Source organism: Dasypus novemcinctus, chromosome X (genome assembly GCF_030445035.2).
Source record: "Dasypus novemcinctus isolate mDasNov1 chromosome X, mDasNov1.1.hap2, whole genome shotgun sequence".
In the NCBI taxonomy this organism is placed as follows: Eukaryota; Metazoa; Chordata; class Mammalia; order Cingulata; family Dasypodidae; genus Dasypus; species Dasypus novemcinctus.
In genome coordinates, this window is record NC_080704.1 from 187,004,136 (window position 1) to 187,028,936 (window position 24,801).

Consider the following 24,801-nt stretch of genomic DNA (forward strand, 5'->3'; position numbering starts at 1 on the left):
GGCTCCATAGTTTGAGCATCTGCTCCTCTTAGACACTGGACTGATCCATTTTTAGTTAATTTTTGTATAAGGTGTGAGATAGGGGTCCTCTTTCAGTCTTTTGGATATGGATAGCCAGTTCTCCCAGTGCCATTTGTTAAAGAGACTGTTCTATTCCAGTTGAGAGGACTGCAGGCTTGGCAAAAATCAAATGACCATTGATGTTAGAGTTTATTTCTGAATGCTCAATTATATTCTATTGCTCAATATTTCTATTGTTATGCCAGTACCATGCTGTTTTGACCACTGTAGCTTTTAAGTCAGGAAGTGTGAGACTTCCAACTTTGTTCTTTTTAAAGATGTTTTTGGCTACTCAGGGCTCAGTACTCTTCCAAATAAATTTGATAGTTGGCTTTTCCATTTCTGCAAAATAGATTGTTGGAATTTTTAATTGGGATAGCACTGAATTTGTTTTATCAATTTGTGTAGAATTGACATCGTCTTCAAATCCATCAATATGGAATGTCCTTTCATTTATTTATTTAGGACTTCTTTTATTTTTTTAGCAATGTTTTGTAGTTTTCTGAATACAGGTTCTTTACCTCCTTGGTTAAATTTATTCCTAAACACTTTATTTTTTAGTTACTATTGTAAATGGAATTTTTTCTTGTTTTCCTCTGCAGTTTCTTTGATTAGTGTATGGAAACATTACTAGTTTTTACATGTTGATCTTGTATCCTGTCACTTTACTGACCTTGTTTACTAGTTCTAGTAGCTTTCTTGCAGAATTTTCAGGACTTTCTAAATACAGGATCATGTTATCTGCAAATAGTTAAATTTTACTTCTTCCTTTCCAATTTGGATGTCTTTTATTTCTTTTTTCTTGCCTAATTATTCTAGCCATATCTTCTAGCATAGTGTTGAATAACATTGGTGACAGTGGATATCTTTGTCTTGTACCAGATATTAAAAGGAAAAGTTACGGTCTTTCAAAATTAAGTATGATGTTAGCTCTGGGTTTTTCACTTATGCCTATTATCATGTTGAGGAACTTTTCTCCTATTCTTAGTTTATTAAATGTTTTCTTCAAGAAAGGGTGCTGGATTTTGCCAAATTCCATTATTGCATCAATTGAGATTATCATTTTTTTTCTTTCATTCATATTACATTAATTGGTTTTCTTATGTTAAACCACATTTGCATATCTTGGAAAAAAGCCACTTGATCATGATGTATAATTCTTTTAATGTGCTATTAGATTCAGTTTGCTAGTATTTTTTGAGGGTTTTCACATCTATAATCATTAGAGAAATTGGTCTGTAATTTTCTTTTCTTGTGGTAGCTTTATCTGGCTTTAGTATGAGGGTGAGGTTGGCCTCAAATAATGAATTAGGTAGTGTTCCCTCCTCTTCAGTTTTTTAGAAGAGTTTGAGTATAATTGGTTTTACGTCTTCTTGTAATGATTGGTAGGAGTAACTTGTGAATCCATCGGGTCCTGGGCTTTTCATTGTTGGGAGGATTTTGGTGACTGATTCACTCTTTTTATTAGTTATTTCTTTTTTTTGAGATCTTCTGTTTCTCCTAGAGTCAGTGTAGGTAGTTTGTGTGTTTCTAGGATTTGATCATTTCATCTAGGTTATCTAATTTTTTGGTCTACCATTGTTCATATTATCCTCTTAGTTCCCTTTATATTTCTGTGGAGTGAGTTGTATTGTGCTCATTTTCATTTATGATTTTATTTATTTATTTTTATCTTTTCTCTTTTTTTTCTTTGTCAATCTGGCTACAGGTTTGTCAATTTTATTGATCTTTTCAAAGACCCACCATTTGGTTTCATTGATTCTCTGTATTGTTTTTAAAATTATCTTTAGTTTATCTCTGCATTACTATTTATTTCCATCTTTCTATTCACTTTGCATTTAGTTTGGGCTTCTTTTCCTAATTCCTCCAGTTGTGCAGTTAGGACTTTGATTTTAGCTCTTTCTTCTTTTTTAATGTAGGCACTTATGACTGTGAATTTCTCCCTCAGCACTGCCTTCCTGCATTCTATATGTTTAAATATGTTCTGTTCTTATTTTCATTCATCTCAAGATATTTACTGATTTCTTTTTCAATTTCTTCCCTGACCCACTGATTATCTAAGACTTCACTGTTTAAACTCCATATATTTTTAAATTTTCCAGTTCTCTGCCTGTTATTGGTTTCCAGCTTCATTCTATTATGTTCAGAGAAATTGCCTTGTATACTTTCAATCTCCTTAAATTTATTGAGAATTGATTTCTGACCCTACATGTGGTCTATCATGGAAAGTAATCTATGAGCATTTGAGAAGTATATATGCCCTACTGTTTGGGGGTGCAATGTTCTGTATATGTCTGTTAGGTCTATTACATTTATTGTATTATTCAAGTTATCTGTTTGCTTATTGATCCTCTGTCTAAGTGTTCTATTAATGTGAATGGTGTATTGAAGTCTCCAAATATAGAGACACTGTTTTGCCAGTGTTTGGTTCATGTATTTTGGGACACCCTGGTTAGCTGCATACATATTTATGATTGTTACATCTTCTTGTTGATTTGCCCCTTTTATTAATATATAGTGTCCTTCTTTGTCTCTTATAACACTTTTGACTTTTAATGTCTATTTTATCCAATATTAGTATAGCTACCCTAGGCCTTTTTTACTTACTATTTGTGTGGAATATCTTTTTCCAGCCTTTCACTTTCAACCTATTTGTATCCTTGGGTCTAAGTTAAGTGTCTTATAGGCAACAGATAGATGGCTCATATTTTTCATCCATTCTGCCAGTGTCTTTATTTTAATTGGGACATTTAATTCATTAACAATAAATAGTCTTACTGTAAAGGCAGAATTACTTCAACCATTTTACCCTTTGGTTTTCCTATGTCATGTCTTACTTTTGTCTATGTTTTTACCATTTAGTTACTCTTACTGAAGATCTTCATTTCTACACTCTCCTCTAAGCCTCTCTCTCTCCTACCTTTTCCTTTCACCCTGCAGAACTCTCTTTAGTATTTCTTGTATGGCAGGTGTCTTGATGACAAACTCTCTCAGTTTCTGTTTATCTGTGAATATTTAAACTCTCCCTCATTTTTTAAGGACAGTTTTTCTACATAAAGAATTCTTGACAGGCATTTTTTTTCTTTCCATATCTTAAATGTATCATACACCTACCTTCTTGTCTCCATGGTTTCTGATGAGAAATCAGAACTTAATCTTATTGAGCATTCCTTGTATGTGATGGATCACTTTTCTCCTGATGCTTTCAGAATTCTCTCTTTATCAGAGGCATTTGACATTCTGAGTAGTATGTTCTTGTAGTAGGTCCATTCAGATATAATCCATTTGGAGAATGCTGTGTTTCTTGAATATGTATATTTATGTCTATCATATGAGTTGGGTAATTTGAGGTTATTATTTCCTCAAACATTCTTTCTGCCCCTTTTCATTTCTCTTCTCCTTCTGGGGCATCCATGGTGTGTATGTTTGTGTGCTTCATGCTGTCATTCAATTCCCTGAGGCCCTGCTCAATTTTTTCTATCTCTTCTGCTGTCTGTGTTAGATTTCATATGCTCTGCCTTATAGCTCACTGATCCTTTCTTCTGCCTGTTCAAATCTGCTATTGTGTGCCTCAAGTGTATTTCTAATCTCATCTATTGTGTCATTCATTTTCATAAGTTCTGTTATTTTTCTTTGCATTCTTTCAAATTCTTTATGATCACCCAGTGTCTTTTTAGTATTTTTATTCTTTAGTCTTATTTTTCTTCATCTTCTTGTATTGGTTTAGGAGACTTGTTTAAACATTAATTAGTTGTTCTAAATTCCAGGTCTCCTCTGACTTTTTTTTAAAGATTTATTTATTTATTTCTCTCCCCTCCCCCCCCACCCTGGTTGTCTGTTCTCTGTGTCTATTTGCTGCATCTTCTTTGTCCACTTCTGTTGTTGTCAGTGGCACAGGAATCTGTGTTTCTTTTAGTTGCGTCATCTTGTTGTGTCAACTCTCCGTGTGTGCGGCGCCATTCCTGGGCAGGCTGCACTTTCTTTCCCACTGGGTGGCGCTCCTTGCACATGGGGCTCCCCTATGCAGGGGACACCCCTGCGTGGCATGGCACTCCTGGCATGCATCAGCACTGCTCATGGGCCAGCTCCACACAGGTCAAGGAGGCCCAGGGTTTGAACCACGGACCTCCCATGTGGTAGATGGACGCCCTAACCACTGGGCAAAGTCCACCGCCCTCCTCTGACTTTTTCATTTGTTCCTTTGATTGGGCCATAGCTTCCTGTTTCTTAGTATGGTTGTAATGTTTTTGTTGATGTCTGGGCATCTGATTATATTGGTGAGTTTTCTCTGAAGGTCATTTTCACTCTCTTGTCTTGGCATTTTTTGTTGATTGGCTTTGTATTAAGCCTCTTCTTTGATACTTGGTTCATCAGTATTTCCCATCCAAAACAGGGCCAGGGACCTATAAAGTAGGAACTGACCAATTCCAGCAAATCCTGGGGCCAGCATCATGAAAGATATTGAAAAACTTTTTTTTTTCAGCTCAAATAGGTTGTGCTTTCCCAGCCTGCCCAGCAGATGCACTCTTGGCAACATATTCCCCCCAGCCCTAAGAAGGCAGGATATTTTTAGATCTCTGCTGGGATCTGCCTCTGATGCAGGTCAAAACAATGGCATGGAAGCACCTGTCTGGGAGTAGATAAGACAGCTGGACCCAGTGGTCTAAATTTTCTAGCTGAAAGCTGGATCATTACTGGGCCATGTTCCCCACCCCTCTGTTCTTGGGAAGGAGGACCTCCATAGCCCTCCCTGTCCACAGCAGCCAGCCAGGCAGGGACCCAACCCAAGTCAAAACTGCTTTGCCTTGAGAATGGAGGATGGTGCCAGTATCTGTTGCCAAGCAAATTACTCACAGATTTTCACTGTAGTTTTTTTGTCTCTTTGTTCTTCTCTTCCCTGTATGCTGCACAGTACACACCTGGTCTCTGGAGCCTGAGAATAGTTTTTTTGGGAAGTTTCTCCCTGTCCACTAGGTGTTTTGGAAGAGGAATGTACCCTGCAGCTCCCTACTCCACCATCTTCCTGGAAATCCATACTTCCATGGTTTCTGATGAGAACTAGGCAAAAACTTAATCTAAATGGGACTCTCTTGCACTTGTTACTTTTCTCTTGCAGCTTTCAGCACACACTCCTTGTCCTTTGCATTTAACACTTTCACTACTATATGTCTGGGTGTATTTCTCTTCAAGTTTATCCTGTTCGGTGCACATTGGTCTTCTTGGATGTGCATATTCACATCTTTTGCTAAGTTTGGGTAGTTTTTTGTCATTATTTCTTTGAATATTCTTTCTGCCCCTTTCCCTCTTTCTACTACTTCTGGGAATCCTATTATGCATATATTGGTATGCTGGATTATGTTCCACAGATCTCTTAGGGTACTTTTGTTTTGTATAGTTATATTTTCTTTTTGCTCCTCAACCTGATTTAGTTCAGTTGTCTTTGAGTTCACTGATTCTTTCTTCTGCCAGCTCCAATCTGTTGCTGAAAACCTCTAGGGAATTTTTCAATTCAGTTATTATGGTCCTCACCAGTAGTTCTGTTTTGTATTATCCAGGGTTCTTTAGGGGACAGGATCAACAAGAGCTATCTGTACATAGTATGAGATTTTATAAGATTCTCTCATGTGACCATGGGGATGCATAAGTCCAGGTTCCACAGGTAGGCTGCAAACCAGGGCTCTGATGAAAGTCCAATGAAGGTCCTTGAAGAGTTTCCAGGAGACACTAACTGCCCAGAGATGGGCTTGGAAATTCTCTCTGAATGTTGAAAATATTTCCCCTTTTAAAGCATTCAGTTGTTTGGAAAAAAACCCACTCATTGCTGGCAGAAAACCCCCTGGTTGATTGTAGATGTCATCAGCCATCTATGTAGTAAACTCACTGATCACTCAAGTCCATAAATGTCCTTGTATTACAATTAGCCCAGTGCTTGCTTGACCAAACAACTGGGCACAATTACCTGGCCGAGTTGACACATTAGCTTAACCGTCACATGTTTGGTTCCTTTTTAAAACTTCTCTTTATTGAGATTATCATATTGTTTACTCATTATTTTCCTGATATCTTTTAATTCTTTCTCAGTATTCTATTTCATCTCCTTGAGCATAATGAGTAGCATTTTAAAAAAATCTTTGTCCAGTATGTCCACATTCTGGTCTTACTTATTGATGTTTCTTGGATGCTTATTCTTTTCCTTTGGAGGGCCATCATTTCCTCTTTCTTTGTTTGTCTTATAGTCTTTTGTTGCACATTACACATTTTAATATTTTAAAGTGTTAACTCTGGGAAGCAGACTTGGCCCAGTGGTTAGGGTGTCCGTCTACTACATCGGAGTTCTGTGGTTCAAACCCCAGGCCTCCTTGACCCATGTGGAGCCAGCCCAGGCACAGTGCTGATGCATGCAAGGAGTGCCCTGCTACACAGGGGTGTCCCCCACACAGGGGAGCCCCACGTGCAAGGAGTGCGCCCCGTAAGGAGAGCTGCCCAGTGTGAAAGAAAGTGCAGCCTGCCTAAGAATGGTGCCGCACACACGGAGAGCTGATGCAGCAAGATGATGGAACAAAAAAAGACACAGATTCCCATGCCCCTGACAATAACAGAGGCAGACAAAGAAGACAACGCAGCAAAATAGACACAGAGAACAGACAACTGGGGTGGGGGTGGGGGGGGAATAAATAAATAAACCTTTTTTTAAAAAAGTGTTAACTCTAGGATTTTGTCCCTGATCTGTTTTTTGAGTTTGTATCCAGCTAGTGATATGACAGATTTTTTGAATGCCCAAGCAAAAATCACCTTTCATAGTTTTTGTAATTTTGCTTTGCATAGGCTGGTATTCTCCTTCAGATTTCAGCCCTTCTATCAAGAAGGCCAGCCCGCAGGGACAATTGCCGGACATTGTATGTCCTCCCATGGCCCACTGGATGGAACGTGGGAGAGTGTGGGCTATGGTGTGGGCCACAGGCCATGGGGTGCAGCGATGCCCAGAGATGTACTCACCAGATGCAATGGATGTGTCATGATGATGGGGGAGAGTGTTACTGTGGGGAGAGTGGTGGGGCGGGGGCGGTGGGGGTGAATGGGGACCTCATATTTTTTTAATGTAATATATTTTTAAAAATGAATAAATAAAATAAAATTTAAAAAAAAAGAATTGATGTCAAACATCACCTAAGAGCCACCTGAATTTCCTTCTGAGAACTGTTGTAGTCTTTGCTCATTTTTACTATTGATTTTTATGTGGCTTTACAGGTATTTTTCTATTTTCAAGAAGTTAGTCCTTTGTCTGTGATATGAGTTGCAAATAATTTTTTCAGAGTTCTCCATTTGTTTTTTTCACTTTGATTATGGTGTTTTGCCATGCAGATTAAAAACAATTATATAGAAAAAAAAAAGAAGAAGAAGGCCAGCCCAGTGGTGAATGCAAAGTGCAGGATCCTCCCTGTCTTTTCTGAGTCCATTTCTTGTTCTGTGCTTGAGCTTGCTAATGGCCTTAAGAGTTTCCATATTTATAGGAATTTGAATGTCCCATATTCTCATTACAAAACAAACCTCTATCTCCCATGTGCTCCACCACAGGACCTAAAGCAGGTAAACCTTTGTCCCAGTCCACCTGACTCAATTGTTTCTTACACTGCTTTAGCTGTTGCAAGCTACTTTTGCCTGGATGACAATTTCTGGGGGTGGGAGGTAAAGGTGAGCCAAAGAGGAGTTTCTTAGGTTAGTCTTTCTCAGCCAAGTGAGGCCAGGAAGCCAAAATGAGAGCAGCAGCCAGTTCCACACTGCCCTGGAGAGGGGATGAGGGAGTGGCCAGGACTTGCACCATGATCTTCTCCTGAGGCTCTTTGAAGCTACATTTTCTTGATTCAGTATTTTCCCAATAGATGCAGCCGTTTAAGTGTTTACCATAGTTTTGAGGAAGAGTACTGTGTTTAAGACTCTTCTGCCACTTTTGCCTGGTGCAGGTTGGAATAATGGCTGCAATCAGAGCTGGTCCCCCAGTGATATGAAGTAGATGATCAAAAGCAATGATCAATGAACAGACCACACACCAGTTCATGGAGATCTAGGTCTTTAAACCCCACCTGGGCCACAGCAGGACCCCACAGTTGCCTGCTGAATGGCTGGGGTATGGAGAACAGTATCCACTGTACAGAATGAAATTCACCTGTATTTACCATGATTTAACCATCTCTTCCTCCCACACTTCCCTGGATGCTGCACAGTGTTCAACTGAACTCCAGCATTTCAAAACAGTTGATTCAGACAATTCCTGTCAGTTTAATAGTTGTTTTGGTGGGGAGACCAATTTCCATGGAGCTTCCTACTGTGCCAACTTCCCACAATCCTCCCCCAGTCCTTCCCTTACACTTACCTTCTCTACATACCAACAAGGCTCCAATGAGACCTGAATTTAGATCTTTCACCAGGTCCACATGAGAAAGATATGAGTAGGTGAGACATGGTGGGTCAGCAGCCATTGGACCATTTTCTTTCAGGACCTGCCAGATGTACGTATGGCTCTCACCAGGAGTGACTTTATCATCTTCCTTCTCTCTTTGACTGGTCTGATCATCATATTCAGCTCCTAAAGTAAGAAGGGATAAAAATTGTTCTTTCTATGCCTATTGTCCACTAAAGGAAATGAGTTCTTGATATGATCTCCAGATATTTTTAACCAATAACATTGCTTCAATTATTACAACTTTTTCCCTAATTCAAGTCAATTCAATTCAACAAACATGCATCCATTGGATACAGACTTTGTACCAAACTCTTTAATAGGTCCTGATAAGAATTACAGGTGGGTAAGATACAACAGCTCATTTTTAAAATGAGCTTGTTTTTTTCCTTGAGGGCCAACAGTTTGGTGGGGGATGTAGACATAAAGAGGGATAATTATAATACAATGTAGAAATATTCACTCATTTATCCAGCAAATATTTACTGACTACTTACTCTTTACCAAGCTCAGTTACAAGCTAGGAATATAAAGATCAACAAGACAGAAGAGTAAGGAGAGTAAACAAGCCTCCTCCTCTTCAGTAAGGCTTGATGGAATTTCAGAGGAATTTAAGTTTGTTTGTTTAATATACAAATTTTACTAGTTCTGCAATGTGTCTGTTAGAAAATTATTTACTGGAGCTGCATTGCTACTTTCATGTTTTTCTTTCAACACATTCTTTTTATCATGAAGTACTTTAATGTAAATTAAAACATCACGATAGCCCATTTCTATATATTTCAGAATTCTTCTCTTAAAAAACTGTTTTCCTACATAAAGAAAATAACATTAGCACACATAACAAAATTAACAATAGTTCCTTAGTATTTCCTAATACCAACGCAATATTCAAACTTTTCCAATTGCCTCAAAGACCTTGAATAAAAGGGGGAAAAGATAAAGACAAATGAGTTTATATAGCTTAGAGTCTTCAAAAAAGAGTTGGGAGGTCATCAGAGGGGTCACGCTTATGTTTGCCTCAGTAGGATCCCAGAGACAGCCAAATTAGATGCAATTCTAGGTACTGGTGCCCCTGAGGGCTATAGAGACACAAAGGTTCTACAGTCATGGCAGATTACTGTGGAGTTCAGTGCCTTTTCAGTGGGTGCTGCTTTGTAATTTGTGTTCCTGAATGTGATGGAGTTCGACTCAAATGTGTCTTTCTTACACATGCCTGTTCTGTCACTTTTACTGAACCTGTGGTTGGTACTGGGGTTGGTGTATACTCAGGAGACTTAAATCTCTAGACTTGCCATGTGCCAACTGGGTCTTGAGCCTCAGACTTGCGAATCTATTCTCTAGCTCATTGGACTTACTCAGGTCAGCTAACAGGGAGGTGAAGATGGTCAACCACCACACCAGGGAACCAAGAGTACCTAAAACTCCAAGCAGGAGAATCACATGCATCAACCGTGTGGGGATCTATGTCCCCTCTTGATATAGAGGTGGACTAGACATCACCATCCCAGGGTCCACAGGATAGAGGAATAAAGTATGGAACAGAGTGGACTTACTGGTATTCTACTATAGAACTATTGTAACTAGTAATGGAAGAAACTGTAGCATTGATGTGGAGAAAGTGGCCACATTCATTGCATTTGGTGAATACATTTTGGAGCACTGCTGCACTGCATGGATTATAGTTTACATTGCAGTTTACACTTTCCCCCAGTCCTTTCAGTGGATTATGGCAGGATATATAAGGTCCAGCATCAGTCCCTGCAATACCATTTAGGACAATTTCAAGTCCCAAAAATGCCACTACAACACATCTCTTCTTCCATCTCCCTGCTGTCAGCAACTACTGTGGCCACTTTCTCCATCTCAATGCTACAGTTTCATCTAATACTAGTCACAATAGTTTTATAGTAGAATATCAGTAAGTCCACTCTAATCCATATTATATTCTTCCATTTTGTGGACCTGGGATGGTGATGTCCACTCCAAACCTCTATATCATGAGGGGGCTTAGATTCCACATGGATGATGGATACAATTCTTCTACTTGCAGTTGTAGGCGCTCTTGATTCCCTGGTGTGGTGGTTGACCATCTTCACCTCCCTGTTAGCTGACCTGAGTAAGTCCAATGAACTAGAGAGTAGGATTTGCAACTCTGCTGAGGCTCAGGGCCCAGGTGACACATGGGCAGTCCAGAGATTCAAGTTCCCTGAGTATACACCATCCCTAGCACCAACCACAGGTTCAGTAAAAGTGACAGAAGAGGCATGTGTAGAAAGGTCATATCTGAGTCCAGCTCCATCACACTCAGGAGCACAAATTCCAAAGTAGGGACCTCTGACATAGCACAGAACTACAAATCCATCTGCCATGACCATATACCCTGTGGGTCTCCATAACCATTGGGAAAACCAGTACCTAAGGTTGTATCTACTTTGGCATTTTCTGGGGTCCTGCTGAGGCGTGCATAAGTGCAACCCCTCTGAAGTTCTCCTGACTCTTTTTTGAAGACACTTAGCCGTATAAACTCATTTGTTTTGACAATTACCCCTTTTATTCAAGATCGAAAAGCAGTTTTTAACACATGATCCTACATGTAGGCTGAGATATTCTGCTCATCTGAGTTGACCCTTTTATTCAAGGTGTCTTTCTAGTTGCATCACCAGTTAGTGACTGGTAGTAATCCCTTGGCTCTAAGGAGGCTCATCCCTGGGAGTCATGTCCTATGCTGGGAAGAAGGTAATGCATTTACATGCTGATTTTGGCTTAGAGAGTGACCACATTTGAGCAACATGGAGGCTCTTGGGACGTAACTTTTAGGCACCCTGCAGCTCTAGGCCTAGTTCATATTTCAGGCACACAGGCTCCTAAGCATAGTCATCAGTATCAAGGGCTCATTATTGGCTCATCCTTCCTTGTTGGTCTTTGCTGTTGCACTTGGGGGATTATTGCTGTTCCATTGGGAAATGTGACAGAGCTCCCCTGAGCAGGAACTCAGCACCCCCTGCGTTGACATTTGTAACTGTAACTGCTATGAAAATACCCAACAGATATCAGACCATTTTTATGTTCCCTCTATAAATGCCCTGGAGAACTCCCTCCTACCCATGTGCCCCCATCAATAACATCCCATACCACTGTTCCTCCCCTGCCATAGCAGAATCTCTCTGTAGTCCAAAATTTTTTAAGCAATGAAGCCTAATATATTGTCAAATTCAATTAATAGGAAATTGAAATATAGTGATTGGTTTAAAGTTTAGAAATAGAATAGATACGAATTTAGAAATACTAAAATAAAGTAAAAATAAATTTGTGTATTTACACCACTATCAACTTTGGACAGAACATCTCAAAAGAGAATAAATAAAGAAACAAAAACTTTAAACAGTATATTAGAGGATCTGGATCTAATAGACATATACAGATCATTACACCCGAATACAGCAGGATATACATTTTTCTCAAGTGCACATGGATCATTCTCCAAGATAGACCATATGCTAGGCCACAAAGAAAGGCTCAATGAATTCAGAAAGATCAAAATCGTACAAAAAAATATTTCTGACCACAGTGGAGTGAAGCTGGAAATCTGCAAGGGCCAGAGGCCCAGATTTCACACCAAGATATGGAAATTAAACAGCACACTCTTAGAAAAACAGTGGGTCAAAGAGGAAATCTCAAAAGAAATTTTTTTTAAAGATTTATTTGTTTATTGAATTCCCCCCCTCCCCCGGTTGTCTGTTCTCTGTGTCTATTTGCTGCATCTTGTTTCTTTGTCCACTTCTGTTGTCATCAGCGGCACGGGAAGTGTGGGTGGTGCCATTCCTGGGCAGGCTGCACTTTCTTTCGCGCTGGGCGGCTCTCCTTACGGGGCACACTCCTTGCGCGTGGGGCTCCCCAACGCGGGGACACCCCTGCATGGCACGGCACTCCTTGCGCGCATCAGCACTATGCATGGGCCAGCTCCACACGGGTCAAGGAGGCCCGGGGTTTGAACCGCGGACATCCCATGTGGTAGACGGACGCCCTAACCACTGGGCCAAGTCCGTTTCCCTCAAAAGAAATTAATAACTACCTTGAAACTAATGAAAATGATAACAGAACATACCATAACTTATGGGACGCTGCAAAAGCAGTACTGAGAGGGAAATTTAAAGCCATAAATTCATACATCAAAAAAGAAGAAAGAGCAAAAATTGAAGAACTAACTGCACATTTGGAGGAATTAGTAAAAAAACAACAAAGTAGCCTCACAGGAATAAGAAAGAAAGAAATAACAAAGGTAAGAGCAGAACTAAATGAAATAGAAAATAAGAAAGCACTTGAAAAGATAAACAAAACCAAGAGCTGGTTCTTTGAGAAGATCAATAAAATTGACAAACCCTTAGCTAGACTAACAAAGAAAAAGTGAGAGAAGATGCAAATACACAAAATGAGAAATGAGAAAGGAGATATCACCACTGACCCCACAGATATAAAGACTATCATAAGAGGATATTTTGAAAAACTATATTCCAACAAAAATGACAATTCAAAGGAAATGGACAAATTCCTAGAAACACATAAGCAGCCTATATTGATGAAAGAAGAAATTGAGGATCTCAACAAATGAATCACAAGTAAAGAGATAGAATCATTCATTAAAAACCTCCCAACTCAAGAGCCCAGGGTCAGATGGCTTCACAGGTGAATTCTACAAAACATTCCAGAAAGAACGAATGCCAGTCTCACTGAAACTCTTCCAAAAAATCGAAACAGGAAGAACATTACCTAACTCATTCTATGATGCCAACATTACCCAAGTACCAAAGCCAAACAAGGACACCACAAGAAAGGAAAATTACAGACCAATTTCTCTAATGAACCTAGACATAAAAACCCTCAACAAAATACTTGCTAACCATATCCAACAACACATTAAATGAATTATACACCATGACCAAGTGGGATTCATTCTGGGTATGCAAGGATGGTTCAACATAAGAAAACCAATGTAATACACCATATAAACAAATTGAAGGAAAGAAATCACATGATTATATCTATAGATGCAGAAAAAGCATTTGACAAAATACAGCACACTTTCTTCATAAAAACACTGCAAAAGATTGGAATACAAGGAAATTTTCTGAACATGATAAAGAGTATATACGAAAAACCCACAACCAATATCATTTACAATGGTGAAATCCTAAAATCTTTCCCTCTAAGATCAGGAACAAAACAAGGATGCCCATTCTCACCTCTTCAATTTAACATTTTCTTAGAAGTACTTGCTTGAGCACGGAGGCAAGAACCAGATATAAAAGGCATTCAAATTGGAAAGGAAGAAGTCAAAATTTCATTATTTGCAGATGACATGATCCTATACATAGAAAACCCTGAGAGGTCTACAACAAAGCTTCTAGAACTTATAAATGAGTTTAGTAAAGTCACAGGTTATAAGACCAATGTGCAAAAATCAGTAGCATTTCTGTACACCAATAATGAGCAAGCTCAGGAGGAAATCAGGAATCAAACACCATTTACAATAGTCAATAAAATAATCAAATACCTAGGAATAAATTTAATTAAAGATGTAAAAAACTTATACACAGAGAACTACACAACACTGTTCAAGGAAATCAAAGAAGACATAAATAAATGGAAGAATATTCCCTGTTCATGAATAGGAAGACTAAATATTATTAAGATGTCTATCCTACCAAAACTGATCTACACATTCAATGCAATCCCAATAAAAATCAACACAGCCTTCTTTAAGGAACTAGAGAAATGAACTATGAAATTTATTTGGAAAGGAAAGAGGCCCCGAATAGCCAAAGACATATTGAAAAAGAAAAATTAAATTAGAGGAATCACACTACCTGACTTCAAAACATACTACAAAGCTACAGTAGTGAAAACAGCATGGTATTGGCATAAGGAGAGACACACAGACCAATGGAATCAAATTGAAAGTTCTGATATAGAACCTCATATATATAGCCATATTATATTCGATAAAGCTACCAAACCCTCTCAACTGGGAGAGAATGGCCTATTCAACAAATCGTGCCTGGAGAACTGGATATCCATATGTAGAAGAATGAAAGAGGATTACCATCTCACACCTTATATAAAGATCAACTCAAGATGTATCAAAGACCTAAATATAAGAGCCAAGACCACAAAGACTTTCACAAGCAGTGTGGGGAAGCATCTACAGGAACTTGTAATAAGAAATGATTTCATGAACTTCACACCAAAAGCATGAGCAGGAAAAGAACAAATAGATAAATAGGACTTCCTCAAAATTAAAGCCTTCTTCACCTCAAAGGAGTTTGCCAATAAAGTGAAAAGAGAGCCTACACAATGGGAGAAAATATGTGGTAATCATATATCTGATAGGAGACTTACAACCTGCATATATAAAGAACTCCTATATCTTGAAAATAAAAGGACAAACAACCCATTTAAAAAATGAGAAAAAGAGTTTAACAGACACTTCTCCAAGGAAGAAATACAAATGGCTAAAAAAGCACATGAAAAAATGCTCCAAATCTCTAGCTATCAGGGAAATGCAAATCAAAAGTACAATGAGATACCATCTTACTCCCATGAGACTGGCAGCTATGAAAAAAACAGAAGACTACAAGTGCTGGAAAGGATGTGGAGGAATAGGAACACTCACCCACTGCCGGTGGGAATGCAGAAGGATCCAACCACTCTGGAGGACAGTTTGGCAGTTTCTCAAAAATCTAGCTATAGATTTACCATATGACCCAGCAATTCCACTGCTGGGTATATACCCAGCAGAACTGAAAACAAGGACACAAACCTATATATGCACACCAGTGTTCATAGCAGCATTGTTCACTATCGCCAAAAGTTGGAATCAACCCAAATGCCCATCAACAGATGAATGGATAAATAAAATGTGATATATACATACAATGGAATATTACTCAGCTTTAAGTACGAATACACTACAAACACACGTGATTACATGGATGAATCTTGAGAACCTTATGTTGAGTGAAGCAACCCAGGCATGGAAGGACAAATACTACATAACCTCAATGATATGAAATAAGTAAACCAAGCTGTCTCAGAGAGGTAGAGACTGGATGATAGGCTTAAAGGAAATTGCGGGGTAGAGGAAGGATGTAAGCTGACACCTACATGGGTGAAATCTATGATAAGCTGGATGTAAGTATTTGTACAAGGAATGGATAAAATGGGGGCATAGGGTTACCTTTGGGTGGGGCTTTGTGGGCTTGAGGGGGGCTAGGGATGGGAGGATGGGTAATATTGTCCAAGAAATTGGGGGGAGGGTGGGGCAACCTACGAACATAGGAGATTGTCAGGTATTTGGTTGAGAGTATAATGCTGAGAAAACCTTTTCAAAAATATAATAAGGAAGGTTACCTTTTTAAGATGCTTAAAGAGGATAATCCAATGCAGGACAGGCTCCTAGGGAGAACGTGAATGCTCATTTTGCCATAGTGGGTTATATCATTGGATAGAGACCCATATAATGAGAGTGAATGTATACCCACATCCTAGGGAGGACTGATGTTCTCAAATAGAGGGAATTGTATCTCTCAAGAGAAATGGTGGCTCCCAGTGCATTAGGGCAGTTGAGCATGTCAAGCCCTCAACACTGTTGCAAGTATCTCTGAACATGGCCCTTCAAGCAATGAAGACTGACTGTCACTGTGGACCCTAAGGGCAGGGAGGGGGAAAGAGGTATTGAATAGATGGAACCAATGTAACTGTGTGGGCAACAGAAGTGTTCAACAAGATTATGCAAGGATGGATATAAGTCATGTTAAATTACACCAAAAATATATAGGGGCTGATAGGCTAAAATGTAAATCATAACATAAAATATAAGATAACAAAGAATTTGGAAATTTGTATAGTCTAGAATATAAACCACAATGTAAACCCAAATGTTACCTTGTTTGAAAGCTATTGTCTCAATATCTGTACATCAGTTTCAGTAAATATAGTATGAATAGGTAAAAAGATTATTGCTGTGGAAGGGAAAACGTTTTTATGTTGGATATTTGGGAGTACTGTATATTGTATATATGAATTACTGTGATCTAAAACTTTTGTGAAAATAAGCTTAATAATTAGGAAAAAAAAGAAAAAGATAGGACGTAGACACTGAGGAAAAGACGGAAGTTGTTGCCTTGCCAATTTGCATACAGGGCAACACTTATTGCAGTGATGGAAGGCAAAAATCAAAAACAAAGCTTTTGCATTTTTAATGTTTTGATACCCCGATTTATTTTTACCTTAATTTTTCTAAATTAATATGTATTCCATATCTAAACTTTAAACTCATTGCTATATTCCATTTTACTATTAATGGAACCTGGCAATATATTGGGCTTCACTTTTGAAGAAGTTTTGGATCACAGAGTGGTTAAAAAATGGCAGGGGAGGAATCCTGGTGTGGGATGTTATTGACAGGGGACACATGGTTGGCAGGGAGTTTTCCAGGGCATATATCCAGTGTACATAAAAATGTTTGGTTATTTTCATAGTGGTTACAATTAAAACAACAATTGAGGGAGTGCTGAGTTCCTAGCCAGGGGAGCTCTGTCACAGTCCCTAAAGGAACAGCAACAATCTCCCAAGTGCAACAGCAAAGACCAAGAAAAGAAGGAAGGTCCAACAATGAGTCCTTGATACTAATGACTATGCTTGTGAGCCTGTGCACCTGAAATAAGAACAAGACCTAGAGCGGCAGGATACCTAGGAGTTACCTCCTGAGAGCCTCCATGTTGCTCAAATGTGGCCAGTCTCGAAGCCAAACTCAGCATGTAAATGTGTTGTCTTCCCCCCAGCGTGGGACATGACTCCCGGGGATGAGCCTCCCTGGCGCCGAGGGATTACTACCAAGTACCAGCTGATGATGTAACTAGAAAATGACCTTGAATAAAAGGGTCAACTCGTACCAGCAGAATATCTCAATCCACATATAATACCAGGAGTTAAAAATGCTTTTTGACCTGAAGAAAAGGGGGAAATGGAAAGGACAAATGAGTTTATATGTCTACGAGTCTCCAAAAAGAGCTGGGAGGTTATCACAGGGATTGCCCATATGCATACCTGAGCAGAGTCCCCAGAGACAGATAAAGTAGATACCACCACAGGTATTGGTTCTTCTGAGGGCTTTGGAGACCCAGAGGTTCTGTGGTCATGGCAGATGGAGTTCACTGCCATGTCAGTTGGCCCTACTTTGGAGTTTGTGTTTCTGTGTGATAGAGCTGGACTCAGACGTGATCTTTGTCCACAAATCTCTCCTGTTACTTTTTGCCGGAACTGTGGTTGGTACTGGGGTTTAATGTTTGCCCGGGGGACCTGAGTCTCTGGACTGACTGTGTGATAGCCAGCCCTGAGCCTCAACAGACTTGCAACTCCTACACTCCAGTTTATTGGACTTACCCCACTCAACTAACATGGAGGTGAAGAGGGTCAACCACCACACCAGGGAGCCAAAAGTGCCTACAGCTGGAAGCAGGAGAATTGCATCCAGCATCCATGTGGAATCGAAGCCCCCTTCTGATATAGATGTGGTGTGGACACAACCATTCCAGGGCCCACAGGATGGAGGAATAGAGTATGGATTAAAGTGGGCTTACTGATATTCTATTCATGAACTATTGTGATTAGTAATCGAAGAAAATGTGGCATTGGTTTGGAGAAAGTGGCCATGTTGGCTGGTGGGAGTAGGGAGTGGGAGGAAGAGATGTGATGTGGGGGCATTTTTGGGACTTGGAGTTGTCCTGGGTGGTGCTGCAGGGACAGTTAGCAGACATTGTATGTCCTCCCATGGCCCACTGGTTGGACTGTGGGAGAGTGTGGGCTACAATGTGGACCACTGACCATGAGGTGCAGCGGTGCTCAGAGATGCATTCACCAAATGCAATGAATGTCTCATGATGTTGGAGGAGGTTGTTGTTATGGGGAGGAGGAGTGGGGTGAGGGGGGATGGGGGGTATATGGGGACCTCATATTTTTTGAATGTAACATTAAAAAAATAAAGACAAAACAATAAAAGCCTACCAAAAAACAAATTTGTGTATTTAAAAAATGAAAATTATTAGAAAACTTTTTTTTAATGTTTTGCATTTCATCACTGTAATTGGTGTTGCCCTGTATGTACAGTGGTAAGGCACTTTCATTTCTTCCTCAGTGTCTACATCCTTTATTTTTTTTCCCTAATTTTTAATTTTGTCTTCAAAGAAGTTTTAGGTCACAGTAATTCACATATAAAATATAGCAGACTCCCATATATCCAACATCAAACCCTTTTCCCCTTTCTCCAGCAATGATCTTTTTATATGTTCATGTTATATTTGCTGCAGCTGATGTACAGATATTGAAACATAGCTATCAAACATGGTTCCATTTTGGTGTACATTATGGTTTATATTTTCACTGTACACATTTAAAAAATTTTTATTTTCCTTATGTTTTAAATTATGGTTTACATTTTAGCTTACTGACTTTTATACACTTTTGGTGTAAGTTGTCTTATATCCATCATTCTATGATCTTGTGGAGCATTTCCATTGCCCCCCAGTTGTCCTGCTTCCATCTATTTTATACCTCTCTCCCCCTCCCCTCAGGGCCCACAGTGACAATCAATATTCACTATTTGAGGGACCAGATTTATAGATACTTGTCTTATATTTTTAATGTAACTTTTTTTGTGACCTATGTATCTTCAAAATATTTAAAAAAAAAGAAAAGAAAACAAAGAAACAAACAGAATCCAATCTGGGACCACACATTTTATCTAGTTCTTTAGGCCCACAAGTGTCTTTTAGTTGTGAGTAGTCCCTTTTATAAGACACCGATTTGCCGAAGAAACTGGGCTTGTGGAAGTGGATGTGGCTCAAGCAACTGAGATCCCATTTACCATATGGGAGGTCCTGGGTTCAATTTCTGGGGCCTCCTAGTGAAAATAAACAGGCCTGTGCAGTGAGCTGGCCCAAGCAGAGAACTGGCCCTCATGGAGTGCTGGCCCATGTAGCAGTGCTGACCTGTGCAGGAGTGCAGGCCCATGTTGCAAGCTGGCCTGAGTGGAGAGCTGGCATTGCAAGATGATGCAATAAAAAGAGTCACAGAAGAGAGACACTAAGTGATGCAGCATCCCAGGGAGCTGAGGTGGTGCAGGAGACTAAACACCTCTCTCCACTCTGGAAAGTCCCAGAATCAGTTCCCTGTTGTAGCAGTTTGATATTATTGATGAATTCCAAAAAGAAATTTTGGATTATGTTTGTAAACTGATCTTTTCCCCTGGGAATATTATAATATATTGGATTCAGAAGTTTACTTGATTAAGTAATTATGTAAATCTCTTGTGCCAGTAGGGCGTTGAGTTCCCATCCTTTGGTGGGTGGGGACTCACATATAAAAGGCACGGTAAAGGACAGAGTTGAGGGTTCTTAATGCTGGAGTTTTTTTTTTTCCAAATTCTACTCAATTTATTCATTTTCTAAAAAATATTACATTAAAAAAATATGAGGTCCCCATTCACCCCCACCGCCCCCACCCCACCACTCCCCCCACAGTAACACTCTCCCCCATCATCATGACACATCCATTGCCTCTGGTGAGTACATCTCTGGGCATCGCTGCATCCCATGGCCTGTGGTCCACACCATAGCCCACACTCTCCCACGTTCCAGCCAGTGGGCCATGGGAGGACATACAATGTCCGGCAATTGTCCCTGCAGCACCACCCAGGACAACTCCAAGTCCCGAAAATGCCTCCACATCTCATCTCTTCCTCTGATTCCCTGCACCCAGCAGCCACCATGGCCACTTTTTCCACACTAATGCCACATTTCCTCGATTATTAACCACAATAGTTCATGAATAGGATATCATTAAGTCCACTCTAATCCTTACTGTATTCCTCCTTCCTGTGGACCTAGGTTTGGTTGTGTCCATTCCACATCTATGTCAAGAGGGGGTTTAGATTCCACATGAATACTGGATGCAATCCTCCTGCTTTCAGTTGTAGGCACTCTAGGCTCCAGGGTGTGGTGGTTGACATTCTTCAACTCCATGTTAGCTGAGTGGGGTAAGTCCACTAAATCAGAGTGTAGGAGCTGAAATCTGTTGAGGCTCAGGACCTGGCTATCATATTGTCAGTCCAGAGATTCAAATCCCCTAGATATACCTTAAACCCCAGCACCAACTACAATTCCAGTAAATTAGCATGAAAGGCTTGTGAAAAGAAATCCCATGTGAGTCCAGCTCCATCATGCAGAAACACCAGATCCAAAGAAGGGCCAATTGACATGGCAGTGAACCCCATCTGCCATGACCATAGAACCTGTGGGTCCTTTTAGCCCTCAAAAGGACCAATACCTGGGGTTGTATCTACTTTATCTGTCTCTGAGACTCTGCTCAGGTGTGCACAAGGGCAATCATTCCGACCATCTCCAGACTCTTTTTTATTTTATTTATTTTTTTTTTATTAATTTTTTTTATTTTTTATTGACTTTGTAATAATCTTACATTAAAAATATATATGTGAGGTCCCATTCAACCCCACCCCCCCACCCCCCCTCTCCCCCCCCCCCCAACAACACTCGTTCCCATCATCATGACACATCCATTGGATTTGGTAAGTACATCTTTGGGCACCTCTGCACCTCATATACATTGGTTCACATCATGGCCCATACTCTCCTCTATTCCATCATGTAGGCCCTGTGAGGATTTACAATGTCCGGTGATTACCTCTGAAGCACCATCCAGGGCAGCTCCATGTCCCGAAGACGCCTCCACCTCTCATCTCTTCCTGCCTTTCCCCATACCCTTTGTCCATTATGTCCACTTTTCCCAATCCAATGCCACCTCTTCTATGTGGACACTGGATTGGTTGTGTCCATTGCACCTTTATGTCAAGAGGAGGCTCAGATTCCACCTGGATGCTGGATGCAATCCTCCCATTTTCAGTTGTAATCACTCTAGGCTCCATGGTGTGGTGGTTGTCCTTCTTCACCTCCATCTTAGCTGAGTGTGGTAAGTCCAATAAATCAGATTGTAGGTGCTGGAGTCTGTTGAGGCTCAGGATCTGGCTATCACATTGTCAGTCCAGAGATTCAAATCCCCTAAATATATCTTAAACCCCAACATTAACTGCACCTCCAGCACATTAGCATGAAAGTCTTATGAAGGGAGATCCCATCTGAGTCCAGATTGATCACACATAAACACCATTTCCAAAGAGGGGCCATCTGCCCTGGTAGTTAACCCCATCGGCCATGACCATAACTCCCATGGGTCTCTTTAGCCCTCAAAGGAACCAATATCTGTGGGTTGTATCTGCTTTATCTGTCTCTCTGACTCTGCTCAGTTGTGCATGAGGGCAAACCTTCTGCCAGCCTCCAGACTCTTTTTTAGAAACTCGTAGCCATATAAACTCATTTCTCCTTTCCATTTCCCCCTTACTTTTCCAGACTCTTTTTTAGAGACTCATAGCCATATGAACTCATTTGTCCTTTCCATTTCCCCTTTATTTTAAGTCAAACAGCATTTTAAACTCCTGTTATTATATGTAGACAGGGATATTCTGCTGGTCCGCATTGAACCTTTAATTCAAGGTCATTTTCTAGTTATACGTCATCAGCTGGTACTTGGTAGTGATCCCTCGGTGCCAGGGAGGCTCATCCCTGGGTGTCATGTCCCATGCTGGGGGTTAATGCTGGAGTTTTGATGTTGGAGTTTGATGCTGAAGCTCACACCCTGGGAAGGTAGGAACCCTGAACAAAGAAAGACCCTGGAATGGAGGAACCCAGGAAGCCTGAACCCTCACAGACTTTGGCAGTCATCTTGCTCCAGCACGTGAAAATAGACTTTGATGAGGGAAGTAACATATGTTTTATGGCCTGGTATTTGTAAGCTCCTACCCCAAATAAATACCCTTTATAAAAACCAACCAATTTCTGGTATTTTGCATCAGCACCCCTTTGGTTGACTACTACAGAATTTGGTACCAGAGAGTAGGGTCATGCTTTTGAAATTACCAAAATGCTAGAATGGTTTTATAAATGGGTAAGGGGTATTTTTTTGGAGGAATTGTGAGATGCTTCATAGAAAAGATGTACAGTGCTTTGAAGAGACTGCTGATAGTAATATGGACTCTAAAGAGACTTTTTATGAGAACTTAGAAGTAAATGATGAAACTATTATTGGAAACTGGAGGAAAGGAGATCCATGTTTTAATGTCACAGAGAACTTAGCAAGATTAACTCATGATGTTTAATGGAAGGCAGAATTTGAAAATGATGAGCGTTGGCATTTAGCTGAAGAACTTTCCAAAATAAACTCAGAGAATGTGGCTTGACTTCTCTTTGCAACTTATAGCAAAATGAGATGAGAGAGAGAAGCTGAGAACTGAACTGTTGGGCACAAACAAAACAGAAACTGATTTCAGAACTTCAAGTTTCTGGAAATCCAGCTGCTAGATGATAGTGCCCCATTTGAGGACTTAACTAAATTTGGAGCTTGTAAATCAGGATTCAAGATGCAGTTATCTAGGAAATATTTGTGAAAAGTCTTACTGTCTGATGGCTTGGACCCCTGCTTCTTGCATGCTAAGCCAATAAGCTTTTTGAGAGAGCTGTATGAACAAAACAACTGTCAGTTTGGACTAAAAAGGAAATGGAAAGGAGAGATTGAAGGGGAAACGACTTCAAGAGGAAAACCATGGAGGCTGAGATCTGGAATTAGGACATTACCTTGGGCCAAGAGAGGAGTCTCACCCATGTGTACAGAGAGGGTGAGTTTGCCCCAGCAGTTGAAGAGGGTGGGTGTTCCTGTCCAATGTTCTGGGAGAGTTTTGCTGCCCCAGGGCACAGAGAGGGTGGAGCACATTGCCCAAGGATTGGGGCTGTTAAGATCAGCACTCCACAGGTCTGAGACAACCTGTTCTCCAAAGGTTAGGGAAGGCCAGATGTTCAACTCATTGCTCTGAGTGGATTGAGCCTGTATGCCAGAGGTTAGGAGGAATGTTGTCTTCACATCACTGTACTAGGGGTTTAAGACTCTAACACAAAGATTGGGTAAGGTGTGGCAATCACACCAACACTCTTGGAGAGGTCTGGAGCTTGGTCACCACCCAGATGCTTGACGAGGGTGGAACCAAGAAAATAACCATTGGGCAAGCTGGTGGAAAGGGTGGGTCCCCATAAGGCCACAAGGAGAAAAAACTATCTTAAAAAGACTCCCAGACTTTGAAATCGAACGGAGGATTCCCTGCAGGTCTACTGAAGTGCAGAGAAACTGTGACTCATGTTTCCCTCCCAACTGCAAGCTTCTAACCCAAATAAATACCCTTTATAAAAACCAACCGATTTCTGGTATTTGGATCAGAACCCCTTTGGCCGACTAATACAGATGGGGTATAGTTGAAAAGCCTCCAAAATACCTTTGCAGTTCTGGAGTCCCAGTGACCAATACAAATCTGGGCAGCCATGATGAGTTGCTAGAAAAAAATGTTTCAATAGAGCTAAAGTGTTATGGTCAGTGTCTTTAAATGTTTTCTACTTCTGCCCACTGAAATGACCTAGAATCAATGACACTGCATTAGCAATGAGTACACATAGTACCCGAATTATTATCTTCAATACTATTCCCCAATGAAAAGAACCAGGGCTGCTTGGAGAAATTACCAATTTCAGTTCTGAGGCAGGGAAATTACAAGATGAGCCTAGAACAAACTGTTATTTCAGAAAGCAAGGAAGCACTCAATGAATGATGGGAACTTAACAGAAGGACATGGCCGCTGGCATGAAAGGGCTCACATCAGCCAAATTTGGAGCAATTGAGCACTGAAAATAATGATTACATTAAGAAAAAACCCTTATAGAGATATGTACTAAAATACTTGCAAATAAAAAGTATTTTAAAAACACGTAAAAAAAAAGATTTATTTATTTATTTATTTCTCCTGCCCCATTGTCTGCTCTCCATGCCCATTCACTGTGCATTCTTCTGTGTCTGCTTGTCTTCTCTTTAGGTGGCATAGGTGTATTAGTCAGCCAAAGGGGTGCTATGCAAAATACCAGAAATTGGTTGGTTTTTATAAAGGATATTTATTTGGTGTGGGAGCTTACAGATACCAGGCCATGAAGCATAAGTTACTTCCCTCACCAAAGTCTGTTGCCACTTGTTGGAGCAAGATGGCTGCTGACATCTGCAAGGATTCAGCTTTCCTGGATTCCTCTCTTCCCAGGGTTCATTTCTCTCTGGGCTCAGCT

The 24,801-nt window shown here is 40.2% G+C and overlaps 1 protein-coding gene across 1 annotated transcript in view; it reads right to left on the reverse strand.

Moving 5' to 3' along the window:
• Nucleotides 1–24,801, reverse strand: part of F8 (coagulation factor VIII) — a 382,001-nt gene that overhangs the window by 237,768 nt on the left and 119,432 nt on the right. The window contains exon 4 of the mRNA XM_058291449.2: nucleotides 8,432–8,644. Within this exon, the coding sequence (XP_058147432.1) occupies nucleotides 8,432–8,644 (213 nt within the window). The remainder of the gene's footprint in view (nucleotides 1–8,431; nucleotides 8,645–24,801) is intronic.